This window comes from Taeniopygia guttata, chromosome 17 (genome assembly GCF_048771995.1).
Source record: "Taeniopygia guttata chromosome 17, bTaeGut7.mat, whole genome shotgun sequence".
In the NCBI taxonomy this organism is placed as follows: domain Eukaryota; kingdom Metazoa; phylum Chordata; class Aves; order Passeriformes; family Estrildidae; genus Taeniopygia; species Taeniopygia guttata.
Genome location: NC_133042.1, coordinates 9,635,139 through 9,650,265, shown reverse-complemented (window position 1 = coordinate 9,650,265; position 15,127 = coordinate 9,635,139). Strand labels below are relative to the sequence as shown.

The 15,127-nt window shown below is 47.9% G+C and overlaps 2 protein-coding genes and 1 long non-coding RNA gene across 4 annotated transcripts in view; 2 read left to right on the top strand and 1 right to left on the bottom strand.

Annotated features, from left to right (window-relative positions):
• LOC115497553 (uncharacterized) overlaps window positions 1-2,486 on the bottom strand; it is a 29,069-nt gene extending 26,583 nt beyond the window's left edge. Inside the window, exon 1 of one of the 2 annotated variants that reach the window (XM_072936535.1) lies at window positions 2,095-2,486. In XM_072936535.1, coding sequence (XP_072792636.1) covers window positions 2,095-2,385 — 291 coding nt within the window. In that variant the 5' untranslated portion in view covers window positions 2,386-2,486. The remainder of the gene's footprint in view (window positions 1-2,094) is intronic. The other variant, XM_030286563.4, reaches the window with a different exon arrangement.
• On the top strand, window positions 1,946-7,949 carry LOC115497554 (uncharacterized). The gene is made up of 4 exons (XR_003963087.4): window positions 1,946-2,175; window positions 2,780-2,812; window positions 6,444-6,589; window positions 7,546-7,949. It is a non-coding gene; the product is annotated as an uncharacterized lncRNA (long non-coding RNA).
• Window positions 7,950-8,992: 1,043 nt separating this feature from the next.
• The window catches only part of TTLL11 (tubulin tyrosine ligase like 11), a 36,830-nt gene continuing 30,695 nt past the window's right edge, over window positions 8,993-15,127 (top strand). Inside the window, exon 1 of the mRNA XM_030286626.4 lies at window positions 8,993-9,780. Within this exon, the coding sequence (XP_030142486.4) occupies window positions 8,998-9,780 (783 nt within the window). The 5' untranslated portion in view covers window positions 8,993-8,997. The remainder of the gene's footprint in view (window positions 9,781-15,127) is intronic.

The window sequence follows — 15,127 nt, the reverse complement described above, 5'->3', positions numbered from 1 at the left end:
GCTTTCAGAGATGAGCTCTCCTGGCTCAGTCTTTAGTGCTCTTTCTCCTGCTTTGAAACAAACACCACAAGCAATCTGAAAGGTCATCTGGCTTTGCTGCTGCTTCTGTAAATGCCTGTGCAAAATGGCATTTTTAAGAGCAGTTAAGTTCATCTATAGCCTTTGGTAAACCACAGGAGAACCAAGCTCAGAGCACAAGAGCTTGAGGGCAGCAGGGAGGGGAGCAGCAGAGCCAGGGCTTCCCTCTGGGCTGGTGGGGAGGGCAGAGCTGTATTGCTGTCATCTGTGGCCTCTGGTGTGCAGATCTCCTTCCCTGCTCCACTGGCTGTCAGGACAGCCACTGGTAATCCAGATGAGCTCCTTGCTGGCCTTTTGTCTGCCAGCAGCAGAGCTGCAGTGGGGAACAGGCTATGCTTCTAATGACAAATTAATTGGGGCAAGAGGACAGCTGGGACTGCTGAGCTAGAGGAGATTCTTTCAAACTCCCTCCTCTGGTGTGGCTGCAGAGTTTGGGTCCCTGTGCTGCCACACAGAGCCCTGAAACTCATGGAACAGCACACAAAGCTCTGCCCAAACAAGCAGCTCCCAGTAGTGACCTCCTGAAGATTATAGTGGGAGGAAGGCAGTTTGGAATGTGGAAATTAGAGAGCGAGTGTGGTCAGTAGGATTGCCTGGTGCGAGACACCTGCAGCCAGCTGCAGCCTTGTCATTGTCAGCGTTGCAGCTGACTGATGTGCCCACAATGAGCAGCATAATTGGAAGAGACAGACTGTAAAGCAGAACTGAGCAAGCATGTTACTAAGGTAATGCAAACCCGATCCCAGACCCACACATTCTAACAGGGTGTTATCCACTCGCCAGCTCTGGATGCCTGGAGCTGTCAATCTGAAAAGCCAGTTTCACTCACTTAAAGGTACAGTTGCTTCCCATCTTTTTTAAAAATCAAATTAAGAATTTTTCTTCTCCTCAGCACAGTCTGCAGCACAGCAAATGCTAATTTAAATAGAGAAATCACAGATTAAATGTTTTTTTCCCTAAGGAAGATAAATTTTTTAAAATACATGATTAGCTGTCTATTCAGATTCATCCTGTATCCTGCTTAAATCTTACAGCTCTTTCAGCAGGAAAACCAAGAGGCACAAAATCCGTATTTCAAAGCTTTATTGGAATGTATATTCCCCTTCTTTCCAGCTCAGGAGACAGCAGGCGCGAATTCCATTTCTAATCTGTGTTAGGCCACCTGCAAAGAGGGGAAGGGAGCCTGTGAGTTGCTCCAGCAAAATGCAATTCTTCTTGTCAGCTGAATTATAAACCCATTCCCCATGCTGTCTACAGAATGCCAATTCCAATGGAGTCACTTTCTGAGAGTGCTGCTGTGCTGCCAGGCTGTTCTCCGCGATCAATACGGAATTTCTGACAATATCAGTATTTCTTTCTGATGCCTGAAGGCTGCAGACCTTGTCTGTCCAGCTTTTCATGCAGGGAAGGGGTCAGCTGGAGTAAGGCACTATTATTTGAGCGGCACATAGCAGTCTGCTGGTTTCCAGGGGAGTAGGGAGCTGCCACCCTGCCGTGGCAGGACGGGACAGGCTCTGGATCAGGCCGGGATGAGCACCTGGGACAGCATCCACGGTGCTGCCAAGAGGGGTCATTCCAGAGCAGCGTCTAAGGATTACACAGCTGCAAAAACACTAGGGAAAGAGCAAGAACCTGTTTGATTGTGCTTTCATATCATAATTGATTGCTGTTTTCTTTAGGCTCCCTCAGCGTGGCCCAGGGGCAGCTCCAGAGCTGAGGAATAACCGTGGCAGGGCCGGGGGGGCACGGCGAGCCCGGCCCGGAGCCACGGGGCCCGCGGCCAGCGGGGGCCACACCGGCGGCTGCTGGACAGCACCGGAGCCCAGCCCGCGGCACCCGAGCCCGCAGAGACCCGCAGAGACCCGCAGAGACCCGCAGGGACCCGCAGAGACCCGCAGAGACCCGCAGAGACCCGCAGCCCCTCTCTGCAGCAGCCACGGCGGCGGAACCTGCCGGGGCTTCGCCGCCAGGGCCCCGAGCCCGGGGGCTGCGGAGGGGAGCGCGCCCGGGGCTCACCTTGGCCTGGAAGTGGATGCCGTGCTGAAAGGCCTCCTCGTTGTGCAGCGGGACGCGGGAGTCGCAGCCATCGTCCACCAGGTTGTACCGGTTCTTCACCGGCATGGCGGCGGGCGGGCGGGCGGCCGCCTCAGCCCGCCTCAGCCCGCCGTGCCGCCGGGCATCGCGGCCGGCAGCGCCCGCCCCGCGGAGCCCCGGGCGCCGTGCGGGGCTGCGGCCGCCCGAGCCCGGCCGCGTTTTGAATGAGCGTCCGCGGCAGCGAGCGGGGCCCCGGCCCCGGCGCGGCGCCATTGGCCCGAAGTTGCCTCATGTGATGCGGGGGGCGGTGGAGCCGCCCGGCCCTGCCCGGCCCGGCCCTGCCCCGCCGCGGAGCCGCCGCCGGGAGCGGCCGGGCCCCGCACGGACCGGGGGCGCTGCAGGTCTGGAGCATCTCGTTTGTGGGGACGCTGCGGGAGCTGGGCCTCGTTAGTAGTGAGGGGAGATCTCATCAGTCCATAGAAATACCTCCAAGGGGTGTCCTGAATGAGCGCTCACCTACATTATGTATGTCTCGTGTCAATGGGACTTACAGCTCTGTTAGAAATTAGCACACTCAGAGTCCTGACGCGCTGTGCCCACTGTGCCACTCAGTATACCCTCAGGATTTGTGGCACCCCGTGTGCTCATGGTGTTCTTTTCCTCCCAGGTTTTCTCGGGGACAAGGCACTGCCAAGCCCAGGTGAGCCCTCACGGATGCCACTCGGGGACACCTGGCGCACCTGAGCGTGACATTCCTCAGCGGGCGCCAGCACAGGGAAGGGATGAGACAGGCACAGCTGTGATGGCAAGGCCCAAGGCTTGTCTTCTGACTCTTAGTACAGCCACACTCCATTTACAGGGATGATCAGAAATATGAATTGTGTAGAATCCAAAGGGTGGCGGGTTACATGTGTGCCAATGGATCTCATCTGGCTTCCCCCAAATTAATTTTTGAGTCTTAAAAGTAACTCCCAGCTACGTGTTTGAATGTTTTTGGACAGTATCTTTTATGTGGCTTTTGCATTAGCAAGAAAGAAAAGTTTGACCACAGGCAGACAGTGCAGAGTTCCCAGTATCCATCTCAGGAGTGTGATCACGCTGAGCTTCTTGGCATTTCTGAGTACTTGTAAGTCAGTGGGAGATGGGCAAGAGCCAAGAATCCAGAAACTTATAATTAAGAGAGGGAGAAAAACCCCAAGGAATTAATATTGGTTCACAGACTATGACCCTACATGTTCAAATATTTTGAGGTATTAGCAGCTCTTTCTGGGGAGGGTTCTGTGGTCAGCCTTCTGTCTTTGTGAAGTTTTTCTGTTTCCAGACAGACTTCTTTTCTTCCAATCTATATCACTTCATTACCTTCTCATTTAAATATTCACAAGTTTATGCTAATCCCACTTTTATACAGCATAACTCAGTATGGGTTTTTTCAGTTTTGGTTTCTGTCCAAGATGCTCCTCTAGATACACATCTTGCCTGCAGATGCATCAGTTTAATTCTTTGTTGGAGATTTTCTGTGTGGTCTGTGCTGATGTTTAGTGTGTACTTAGGACATTTCATGGCACATATCTTGATCAAAAAAATATCTGTTGACCTGAATGAACAACCTAGATTTTGTGTGCAAATGTTCTTGGACTGATTGAGCAACATTCAGGTCTTTGGTTCTCCTAAGCCCAAGGAGGAGGAGATGCCACCCTGTCAGGTTATGCTCACGCCTCCTTTGATGCCAGCGCCAGCAAATCTCAACTCATATGGGGAAAAACCTAACACAGCCACTACTGGTGAGTCTCTACATTGATTCTGCAATACTGCATTTCAGCTGAGGCGTGCAGGAACCTGCCATCGTGCTGAGCTGCTCAAAGCTTCTCCTCATTACCCTCCCATTGCCACAAGAGCATTCCTATATACGTGGGAGCATATGGACTTTGCTTGGGATGGTTAAATTTTTAAATCTGATAGCAAGAACAGGGTGAAATAACAAGAATGGTCTTTTAAATTCCATTCTGGTGCTCTCCAGTATCCCGCAGATTATAAAATCCTTTTGGTAGGAAGAAAGAAATATCTCATGGGAATTCTGAGAAAAAGAAAGCAACTGTTATTTAATAAAGCTTGCAGTGCCAGTTTCTGTTAGCTCACAATTGAATGGAGGTGTTTAATACTCCCTGTTCATGAACTTCTGTGAACTTTTCATAGGGCTTAAATCTCCTGACCTTAATGGTTTGGATCTGTGTTTGAGAATTGAGTTTGAAGGCTGCTAAACTTAAAAAGCCATTAATTTTCTAGTTTGTTTTTTGGGCAAAGAAAATTCTTTGACTCCACTGGAAGTAAGAAAGCTGTATGCCTTTTCTTCTGGACAATGAAACTGGGCAAATACGTGGAATGAAGTATTTACACAGGACATCGTCACGGATTTAGTATAAACAAGCCCTGAGTAGCATTGAACAGTTGGCCAAACCTCATGGTGGGTGTTTGCATCACATGGAGGTGCTGAGAGAGTTATTCCTTTGATGTGCAAAGCGCTCACAGAAAGTCCCGATTCTCTGAACACAGTAGGAGTGAAGCCCCAAGACAGCTTCTTGGCTCAGAGCTGCAAGTGTTTTTGCAGGGACCAGGTTTCTATCAGCTTTCTGTCTCGGGCACAGGCTCCCAAGATTTCTTTCCTTCTCTTTCTCTCACATAGATGCACGTTTCTGCCCAACCCAGGACTCTGCAGGGAATAAAAAAAAACCCCTCTTCTTCCATAGCTTCATCTTTTGAAGAGACCTTGAACATGGTGTAAATGGGGTGGTGGGTGTTACATGCAGGGTGCTCTTTAATCAGCTCCTTGGTTGGTTTGTAGGGAAGGGAGCTTTTTCCAAACCCACCTTCACAGATAAAGGAGGAGACCTGGTCTCAATGCCATGGAATTTTCCTCCTTTCTGCTAACCCTTTTAAGTACTTATTTCTGCACAGCAGAGTTGCAGAGACTTTGAATAATAAGATGTGACCTGGGAAGAGCAACCAGACAGACATCCAGTAATGGCAGACAAAACCTCTGTTACAGGAGAGCCCTTCCATATCACACATAAGAGCAGAGAGGTCTGTGCATGCTTACTGTCCTAGGAGATCTGCGATTGTCATGCCACTTTATCAACATTTTTAATATGTACTTGTGCTGGTGCAATTTTTAGAGCAAAGCCTCCAAGTGTACCAACACACCAGCAGACTTCCTAGAAATGTTGCTGTGGGATGAAATGTGGGAGCAAGAACAGATAAACCAGCTGCTGTTGACTAAGTTGTGTGATGTTACCCTCGATGCATTGGGGATTTCAAGAACACCGAGAAAACTCCTAAACAAAATCTTTGAGTCTCTTGAGCTGCCCCGTGAGGGGAACTCAGAGGTGACATGTGGAACTCATGGCTTCAGCCCCCTCAGCGAGTGTCATACATGTCCTCTGTGAGCACCGGGGCTGCATGGTGAGATGATTGCAGCAGATTTGTGTTGCTGAGAAGAAACAGAAGCTGGATGTCTCGGCGGTTCAGCTCCGCAGCACGGCCAGGCAGTCTGCCCGGCAGGACTGCAAGCCTCTTTCATGCATGGCCAGCTCCAAAGGGCTGTGCAGCAGGACTTGGCAACGAAAAATGTCATCTACAATTATGCATATTTTCATCATCTTCTATCATGCAAATCCCCCCACCCCAAATATGCAGCAAATGTTTTGTTTGCATATGTAGGTCAACCACAAATCTTCTGTGGTCGAACATAAACATGGGCAGCACGGAGTGATGTATATGGATTTAAATCCAGGCTGAAGCATAAGCCCACCACAGACGTTTTCCAAGTGGAGTCTGTTGGCTAGATTTGTTTTCTTCTGACTTTTCATTTTATAGAGCATTGCTTTCTCATGGATTTGTGAAAGCACAACTGACAGGAGATACTCACCATCGTTGCAAAAGGAACTATTAACTTCAGACAGATGGATAGTTCTTCATGAGTAACTTTTTTTTTTTAACAATAGCTTGAGGAATGTGTTCTTTTTCAGAAGGGTACACTGAAGTATTTTGCATTTGGCAGGAGGCCAGTTTTATATATTTTAAAAAGATGGTATGTTATTTTTGCAAATTACATGCTACTTTGTTTCTCTTGTCTTGGCTGTCTTTAAAAAAGTATAGAAAAGAATACAGTTGTTGCCCTTATGATGCCACATAAAAGCTAAAAATCTTGATCCCAATTTGGAAACAAAAATGCTTACTAGAAGAAGGGAAATATATTAGTAAAGAAAAATGCTACTTGTTAACCTCATAAGCGAGGCAGGTTCACATGCCCAACTCACGAATTCCGTGTACCACAGGTTGGCAGTACAGTTCCTCAGTGTGAGCTGCTGGGATCAGCATGGTGTCCTGGTGGAAAACTGTTCAATTTGCTGCATCTGTAAAACTGCTTTATTCCTGGATTCCTCCTTGGACCTGGCACTTGCCTGTGCACACACAGACTCAGGTAGGTGATGATTTTGGGTAAATGAGAGTGAAGTTGTTAGTCTGAGAGATGAGTAAAATGCTGTACAATCAAATAGGATCCTTCCCCACTCCCATTAAATTAGGCCAGTACCTCTTCTGTCTTTGATATCCTGAATTTAATTAATGAGAGCATAGGAACATTACAGTTCTCCTGGATGGAATGTTCTTGTTCACTTATTATCACAAGATAGTAACAATCTGTTCTTATCAACAGCTCCCTCTGAGCAAGGGTCTCAGGAAACAGCCTTGTGTTTAAGAGTACCCTGTAACTAAATTTCTCCTCTCCTCACAGGGGAGAGACGATCTCAAGTTTCCCATTTCTCTCCTGCTGCTAGACCCAGCTTGCTGTATTCAGCAGGATATGCTCTCCTTCTGCATTACCTGTGCCTCATTACTGCCCAACCTATACTTTACTCCCCATCTTGCTGTACCTGAATGCCATGTGCAGCCTGAGCCCACGCTGCACACTGCAGCCCATCTCTATTTATCCCAACAGGAAATTAAGGTTTTATCCACACAACACAGGCAAACCAGGCATCGGATCTATTACAGCTTCTCTGGTAGAGGAACAACTAGTCTGTTATTAGTATGTAAGAAATGTGGATATATGATAATTAGAGATAAAATATTTCCCCTTTGCAATCATTTTGTTTGGTATTTCCCATGCTCTAATGCCTCTTAATGCTTTGGCCCATCTTAACTCTTTCCCTGGCCTTCTTTCAGCACTGATGACATTGGTGAGGATAAATCTCTGTGTTAAAAATACTCATCTGGGATCCTGGCAGTAAAATAAGAGACAGTCAGAGTCAGGTCACCACTTTAAATCACATAATCCAACATCTCTAAATTGCTTTTCCTACAACTGAATTTTTCTGCCAATGTTGAACATAAGTAAAATATTATTTTTTCCTTCCGATTTGTACCTGCCCATGGAAGAGGTTTGGAACAAGATAATCTTTAAGGTTCCTCCCAACCCAAACAATTCTGTGATCTGGTGGTGGTGGTGAAACCAAAGCTGTGCCTTCAGTGATGGACATGGAAAAGACACCACCCAGTCAGCTCATCCTGCCAACATTACCAGCCCCTCCGAGCTCCTGCTGAAACATGGAAACGCTCCCGGGTTTTTAATTAAACACTGTCACAGATATAAAAAAAGAATGTACATCTTTTAATAGCAACATGAGAGCAGCCAAGAGCGAGCTACCTGACCTTAGCCTTCCTGGTCACTTCACGTTGCAAGATACAGCTCTATTTAATTAATTAATTCGTTTCTTCGTTGCCTGCAAGGGTAAAAGATGGAAGACTGGTGAGGCACTGAAAAAATAAGCATCTTGACACGACCTTGTTATTTTATCTCGCAGCTAACTGGCAGTGCCAACTTTTCCTGCATTTATTTAAATTGTGCTGTAGTTTAAATAATTTCTGCTGATACCCTGCTTCAGTCCTGTTCCAGATCACGGCTCTGGCGGTCGCTCCTTCAGCCACAGCCCCGATTGCTCCTGGTTTTCCCCGAAAAAGGAGCTCAGCCCGAGCTCCTCGCAGCCGGCCGGATTTCCCAGGGCGCAGCGCCACCGCCCGCCCGCAGCCCTGCGCTCCCCAGTGCCAAAAACCCGCTGTGCTCCTGGCTGGCACCTTCTCCATTTCACTGCCTCACACCTACAGCCAGAAGGACCCATGGACCAGAGAGTTCTGCAGTGCTTGGGTGCGAAGGGACGGTAAAGATTATATAGTTCCAACCCCCTGCTGTAGGCAGGGAACATTCCAGCTCGCTCAGGTTGATCACGGAGCTGCTGTTAAGGTTATGCATTCCATTTCTGACAGTGTAAAAGTTTTCGTCTTTTCCTGCTGTGCCCAAGAGAGTTCAAAATCCGCAGATGGGCTCTCCCAGCATCGATGCAGCGGAACGTGAAGGGTCCATGGGAACGCCCTTGGTGAGGGGCAGCGCTCTGTGAGGGCGGCGAGAGCCCCGTGTCACACGAGAACCTTTCGGCCGCACGACAAGGAGCGGACCGAGTGCCGGAGCCACCCGGGCGGTTCGGTGCGATGGGCAGGCGGGCACAGCAGGAAAACGCGACGCCACCCGGGCGGTTCGGTGCGATGGGCAGGAGGGCACAGCAGGAAAACGCGACGCCACCCGGGCAGTTCAGTGCGAAGGGCAGGCGGGCACAGCCCGGCCTGAGGCGGGGCCGCCATGGCGGGGCGGCGCCTTGCCCGCTTCCAACATGGCGGCCCCGCCGCCTCCGGGGGCCATTTCGGACTGCGCGAGGCGGAGCCTGTGCCCGATCCCAAAATGGCGGGGGCGGCGTCAGCGCCTCACGGCGGCGGGGCGGGGCCAGCGGGTCACCGGCCGCGCCGCTGCCATGGGAACGGGTGGGGAGCGGGGGCGGGATGGAACCGGCGGGGATGGAGCCGGCCGGGCTGGGGACAGGGACAGAGGGGACAGAGGGGATAGAACCGGCGGGGACAGGGATGGGGACAGAGGGGATAGAACCGGCGGGGATGGGGACAGAGGCAGTGGAGCCGGCCGGGCTGGAACCGGCAGGGCTGGGGACAGGGACTGAGGGGATAGAACAGGTGGGGTCAGGGACAGAGGGGATAGAACCGGCGGGGTCAGGGACAGAGGGGATAGAACAGATAGGGACAGAAGGAAGAGAACAGGCAGAGATGGGGACAGAGGGGATAGAACCGGCGGGGATAGGGACAGAGGGGATAGAACAGACCGGGATGGGGACGAAGGGAATAGAGCCGGCCGGGCTGGAACCGGCCGGGTTGGGGATAGCGGAAATGGAGCCGGCTGGGCTGGAACCGGCGGAGACGGAGCCGGCCCGCGAGGCGGAGGAGCCCCCGGGGTCCCCGGCCCTGCCCGCTGAGGCCCCGCAGCGCGGCCCGCCTGCCGCGGCGCTCCCGGGGGAAGGGGCGCTGCCCGGCCGGGAGCGGGAGCGGGAGCGGGAGCGGGAGCGGGAGCGGGAGCGGGAGCGGGAGCGGGGCCGGCGCGGGGCCGCGGCGCAGGGCTCGGCCGGGCGAGCGGCGCGGGGCAGGGCCCGGCGGGCCCCGGGCCGCCGCAGCGGGGCCGAGAGCGTCCGGCGGGCCGGGGTCACGGTGGACAGCTCCAAGGCCAAGACCTCTCTGGAGGCCCTGAAAATCAGCCTGCGGCAGCTCCGCTGGAAGGAGGTGAGCGCTCGGCAGCGGGACCCCGCGGGGCCGCGTCCCCATCCCTGCCCCTGCTCCGGCCTAGCGCCAGCCCTGCCCTGCCTAGCCTCGGGTCTGCCCCCGGCAAAGCCTTCCTCCATCCTCCATCCTCCATCCTTCATCCTCCATCCTCCATCCTCCTCCTCCTCCTGCTCCTCCTGCCATGCCTGCTGAAGGCCGCTGCAGCCGGGGGTCTCCCGGCTGTGCCCCCCGACCCTCCGGCTATTTCTAACCAGGTGCCGGCTCCGGAGCCGATTTGATTCATGATCAAATCATGACAACTGCCACGGCCAGTTATGCAAGCCAGAACAGGGGTAATCGGGTATTGCACTTCCCAGGTTAAACTGATCGGGGAAAGGGCAAGAAAGAAACCTGCTCCCACGGGGAAGCGTCTGACGTGTTGTGGAGATTTGCATTTCTTCCCTCCCACCCGTCCCTCCGGGCCTGGGGACGTGGGCCTGGCTCGGGACAGCGCAGGAAGGTCTGGCCCGGCAGAGCCGCTGCCCTTGTGTGCGAGGCGTGTATGAATGCTGTAGTTCTAAGCCAGCTGATAATGCACACATAACGGGCTTTAGTCTGCTAATTTACTTTATGTAGAGCAGCTATAGCTGTTTTTTTTTCTTCTGCTGCTCAAGTCATGTGTTTTCTCATTGCTTTGTGAGGATTTCAGTGACTGCCAGTATGTGCTGAACTGGAATCAGGACAGCAGGGGAGCTGGCACAGAACTGATGCTTTGCAACTCCTTATTTAAATCCTGGAGAGATTTCTTAGATATATCTTACTATGGATGGTAAATTGTTCTCCAACTGTAAAGATTTTCTTTACCTAACAGGTTTATAAATGGCTTTATAGAAGTTGGTATGGCTTCTAGGAGCTTTGTGATGTACTTGTGTAAGAAAAAGGGTACTTGTACTCCATTTGTAAGAGGGAAGTTAGAGGGAAAAGGAGGAATAAAACCTGAGGATGAACTGTTTCTCACGTGCGGAGATGTCTGATCTCTGACCTGCAGCTACTCCACTTTACTAAACTGCCTTTGGGATTCCCACTTACAAGATTGTATTTTTGTGCACCTGACACCTATTAAACAAAATCTGTACAGACTCGGGGTAGCCAGTATATTCTGTGCTGTTCCTAACCTCAGAGTTAAATACTGCAAATTTATTTTCTGGAGGACTGAGTGGCAGTAAATGTTGTCCGTGTTTATTCATAATGTCCTGCATACCTTATCCCACAAGGATATGTATGCTCCGTGCCACGAAGAGTAGTGCTTTCTCCTTCTCTGACTTCATAAAATTCTATTTCAGTAGTTTTGTTATTTAAATCTCTTGGCAGGATTTCAAAACCTCTTTGCACCAGCGCCCCAGTTCTCAACTCCTGCTTGTACAGCAAAATAGTAACAACATACCAGAGCCTTGAAATTCAAACCTGCTACATGTACCTCTCTTAGCCCTCAGTGCACCTGTGGGGTGTCTGTCAGCAGCCTTGCTCCATGTTTTATGCAGTGACATGCAGAGCAGGGTTACTTCACATTTAATTTCTTTGGTTTTGGGGTTAAGTTTTATGTTCTGAGGGCGGGGAGCCATTCCAGAGAGGGTTTCTGGTTCACTAATATCAGTTAGCCTTGCAGATTGTGCTGGGAATGAGCCACACTTAGTGGTAATTTTGTCTTTATAGTTTCCTGAGACTTCACTGTTTTGCATTTGTCTTGCACTTGATAGTCTTTCCTACTAATTGACTTGTTTCACAAGCTCTTGTTCCTCTCATGAATCTCTGTGCTGCATTAATCAGCTTTTTCCTTCCTGCTTTGCATCTCCCAACAGCAATTGCTGCTGCCTTTACTTCATCTCTCTTTGTTCCCTGTCTCCCTCAATATCCTCTCTCCTCCATCTCTTTCTTGGGTCAATATTTTTCATTTAGTTTGTTACTTCCTCCTCTGGCCACTTTGTCTCTTAATAAAGAGGAGGCCTTATACAGAATGTTGTGATGCTTGACTGCACCATCTGGGTGGCTGATAACTCATTCCCTGTACACAAGTCACTGTCAAGTATTGCTCTGTATCTTCAGCTTATAAATAGGTTAATAAAATCTGGTCAAGATTTGAAGATAAAATTAACAAAATTGAGAAGATAAATCCAAGTAAAAGTCTTTATTCAAGGCACATGTGATTATGAAAGCTCTCCCTTTGAGACGTTAGGAGAAATAGCAGTAAAATACTTTCTCAGACCACAGTCAGGGATGGCCAGAGCCTTGGAGCTGGTTGCACTATTACAGCAGGACCAGCAGAGGGAACACGGGTGTTGCTTCCAGGATCCATGAAAATAATGCAAAAAAAGTCCTGGAAGAAGTAATGAAATGCATGTATTTTAAATACTGATGTATCAGGGATTGCTATTCTACTGTTATCCCCTGTATAATACTTTTGATTCTTTTCCCTCTCTGCTTCTTTTACATTTTCCTATTCTTGCTTTTGTTTCATTTCTGCTGTTTGCTGCTGGATGTGTTGGCTGGAATATTTGTTGGGAAGAGACAGTATAATGTGCTTTTTCAAGTAGGCACCTTTTGATCTGTAACTTTTTCTATCTAACATATAGTATTCTTACAGTGTCACATATCCATTTTTTGCTTTTTTTTATTATTCATTAGTGAACTGACATATGGTAAATGTCATTATAAGACACACAAAAAAGGGAAGAGTACTCTAAGCATTGGCAATATTGCTGAAATATTCTGTGGCACTGATATGTGGGGAAGAGGTGGAAGAGTGCAAGACAGCAAACTGATCATTGAGATTCTGTTCTCAGAAGTTAAAGACAGGAAAAAACCCAACTTTTTTTTTTTTTTTTGGCTGGGGGAATTTTAGAGTAAATGAACCACTCAGGTTTGATAGTGATAGGGCTGTAGGGCTGTGTGGGAGGACCTTTTAAGGAGCACTGCAGAGTTCCCATGTGTGTGCCAGTTCCTGCGCTAGGCTGGACCATCTGATCCAGCGTGTCAGATTCTTTAAATGAACATGATATGCCAAATGAAATAATGGGCACAAATTGAGCTTGCATCCCGAGTTTATTCATCTCCTAATAAATTATTTCTTCAGCAAGCTTTCAATTACCAGGAAAATGGAAGAAGCAGATGTCCCAGGCATCAAATATCCCAGCATCGAGCGTTTCATTTGTCTCGCTGTTCCGGAGCTTCACGGAGGTGTGGGGAGAGTTTCAGGTTTTATGCTGGGAAAATCTGAGTGGAAAACGAGTCATTTAACTTGTCATTAAACATGATGGAACACACTGATGTGACCTCTGAGACAATTTAAATTATTGGCTTCTAATCCAAAGGTAGAAATGACCTGTCAGACAGATTTGACTGCGATGGATTATTAATCGTGTCAAAGCTGTGGAAACAACTCTATTCTCTTTATGGCGCCTTGTTTATTCTTTTCTGAAAAATGTTGCCCAAATCTGACTAAAAAAGATTGAAAAGATTTTTAAAAAGGATGGCTCCAGCCACCTTTATTTTTAAGCCACTGTCCCAGACCGGGAGCTGGGAGTGTGGTGCAAAGGCCTCTCCCACCACTATAAGATTAATTAATACCTGTCTGGCACTGCCAGAGGCACCAAATAATCAAACGTTTTGGCTCCTCTCCAAACACCACTCTTATGTAAAGTATTGTGCAGAGGTTACAGAATCCAGCCCACCTCATTCAGGAGGTGAGTTTGATTCCATTGTTGGGTAAGTCCAGATAATCTTGATTTCTCAGGAGCAGGGCCCTTGCTATGCTGTCCCAAATTTCCAACAAGGGGATGCAGTGCTTCCATCTTCCTGCCCAGAGCCTCACTCCTCATCTGTTGTGAAATGATTTCTGTGCAGTGTTTGTAGAGAGCTTTGATATCCTCTGTAGATGAAAGGTGTTATATAAATGCAAATTTTGTTCCTTTCATTTCAATTTCTTTTAATAAATAAATAAATAGTTCAGGTTTTAGTGGGAAGGGCACTCTGAGACTGAATGCTGCATCTGTATTCTGGATATACCTGTGGAGAGAGGTTAAGGCCATTGATTGTCTTTCAGAGCCCAACAGAATTAATTTTCACTTGTACAAAAACAGATTTTGCAGGCTGAATAATAATGAAATAAGTGCAGAATCCACTGGCTCTTGTTAAATTGGGTTTCTCATCCCTACAAGTAAGGAAACAGAAAGGATGCATTGCTCAATTAGCATTTTAAATTATTTTTTCAAGGCTATTTACTGAGGAAACTGAAATTTAAATTAAAGTAGCAAATAAAGTAATGCACTCAAAAGGTTTATGCAGTGCTTTTTTCTGTCATGCTCAAAGAAAAATGATCCAGTGCATAAAGAAATGTTTTAAAATAAGAAAAATTATATATCAAGTAAAGAACAAGAAGTTTCTGCAAAATACTGTGGTTCTTTCAATAAGTAAATGGCACTGGGTGATGAGGGTGGTAGATATTTAATGCAAATGTGTCCTAAAATGCTAAATATAGCAGATTTACTTGAAAAATATGTAGCCTAGTAATAGAAGCTATTCCTATGACTGTATTCCATATGGTAGTTAAATGGCATCTTCATGGAGCTGCAGATAAAATAGGGTTTTTTTGATTGATAAATGGGGCCGTGTCAAAGAGAATAAGCATGAAAAAGAAGAGTACCTTCTTTGCACAAAACTAATTGGGCTTTTTATAAACCACTTTACTACTATTAGAAACTTGCTCTCAATAATTGGCAGTGCTGCTTCTGAGCACTTCAGACTGCTTGAAAAAAGGTGATCTTTTTGATAATAGAAAATAAACTGCAGTTTTCCAATTTACGGTGAAATCTTGCCTGAATGGGAAGAGAACCTGGAATACTTAATATTGTTGAAATAATCGCCTTAGTTCTTGATAGTGGAATATATATGCTCAACTAATGATTAATTGAATTGCAAGCTTTTATTTTAATTACAGGCTATTAGTACGAGAAAGGAATGAATACTGTAGAAATTAATACATATAACGATCTATATGAATCAATAATGCACTTACTGCACTTAAATATCCTGCTTTGAGTGTCCACTTTATAACTTGATTGTGGTTTATGAGAAACTCAGGGTTTCTCAGTACAGCCCGTGCCTCTGTCATTTGGGTTTGGTTTTTAAAAACCTCTCTTGGCTTGTTCGCTTTAAAGTCTTTGAGCAGATCTGAATATTCTCAGGTTTGCGACCAATATACAGAGCTTGGATTCTTTTGACAGTGAGAAGACTGTTCTTGAGTGGTTTATGCTTAAGATGAGTGTTTAGATCAGACAGGAATGAGGAGGCATTCCCAGATTGCTCAAAACTT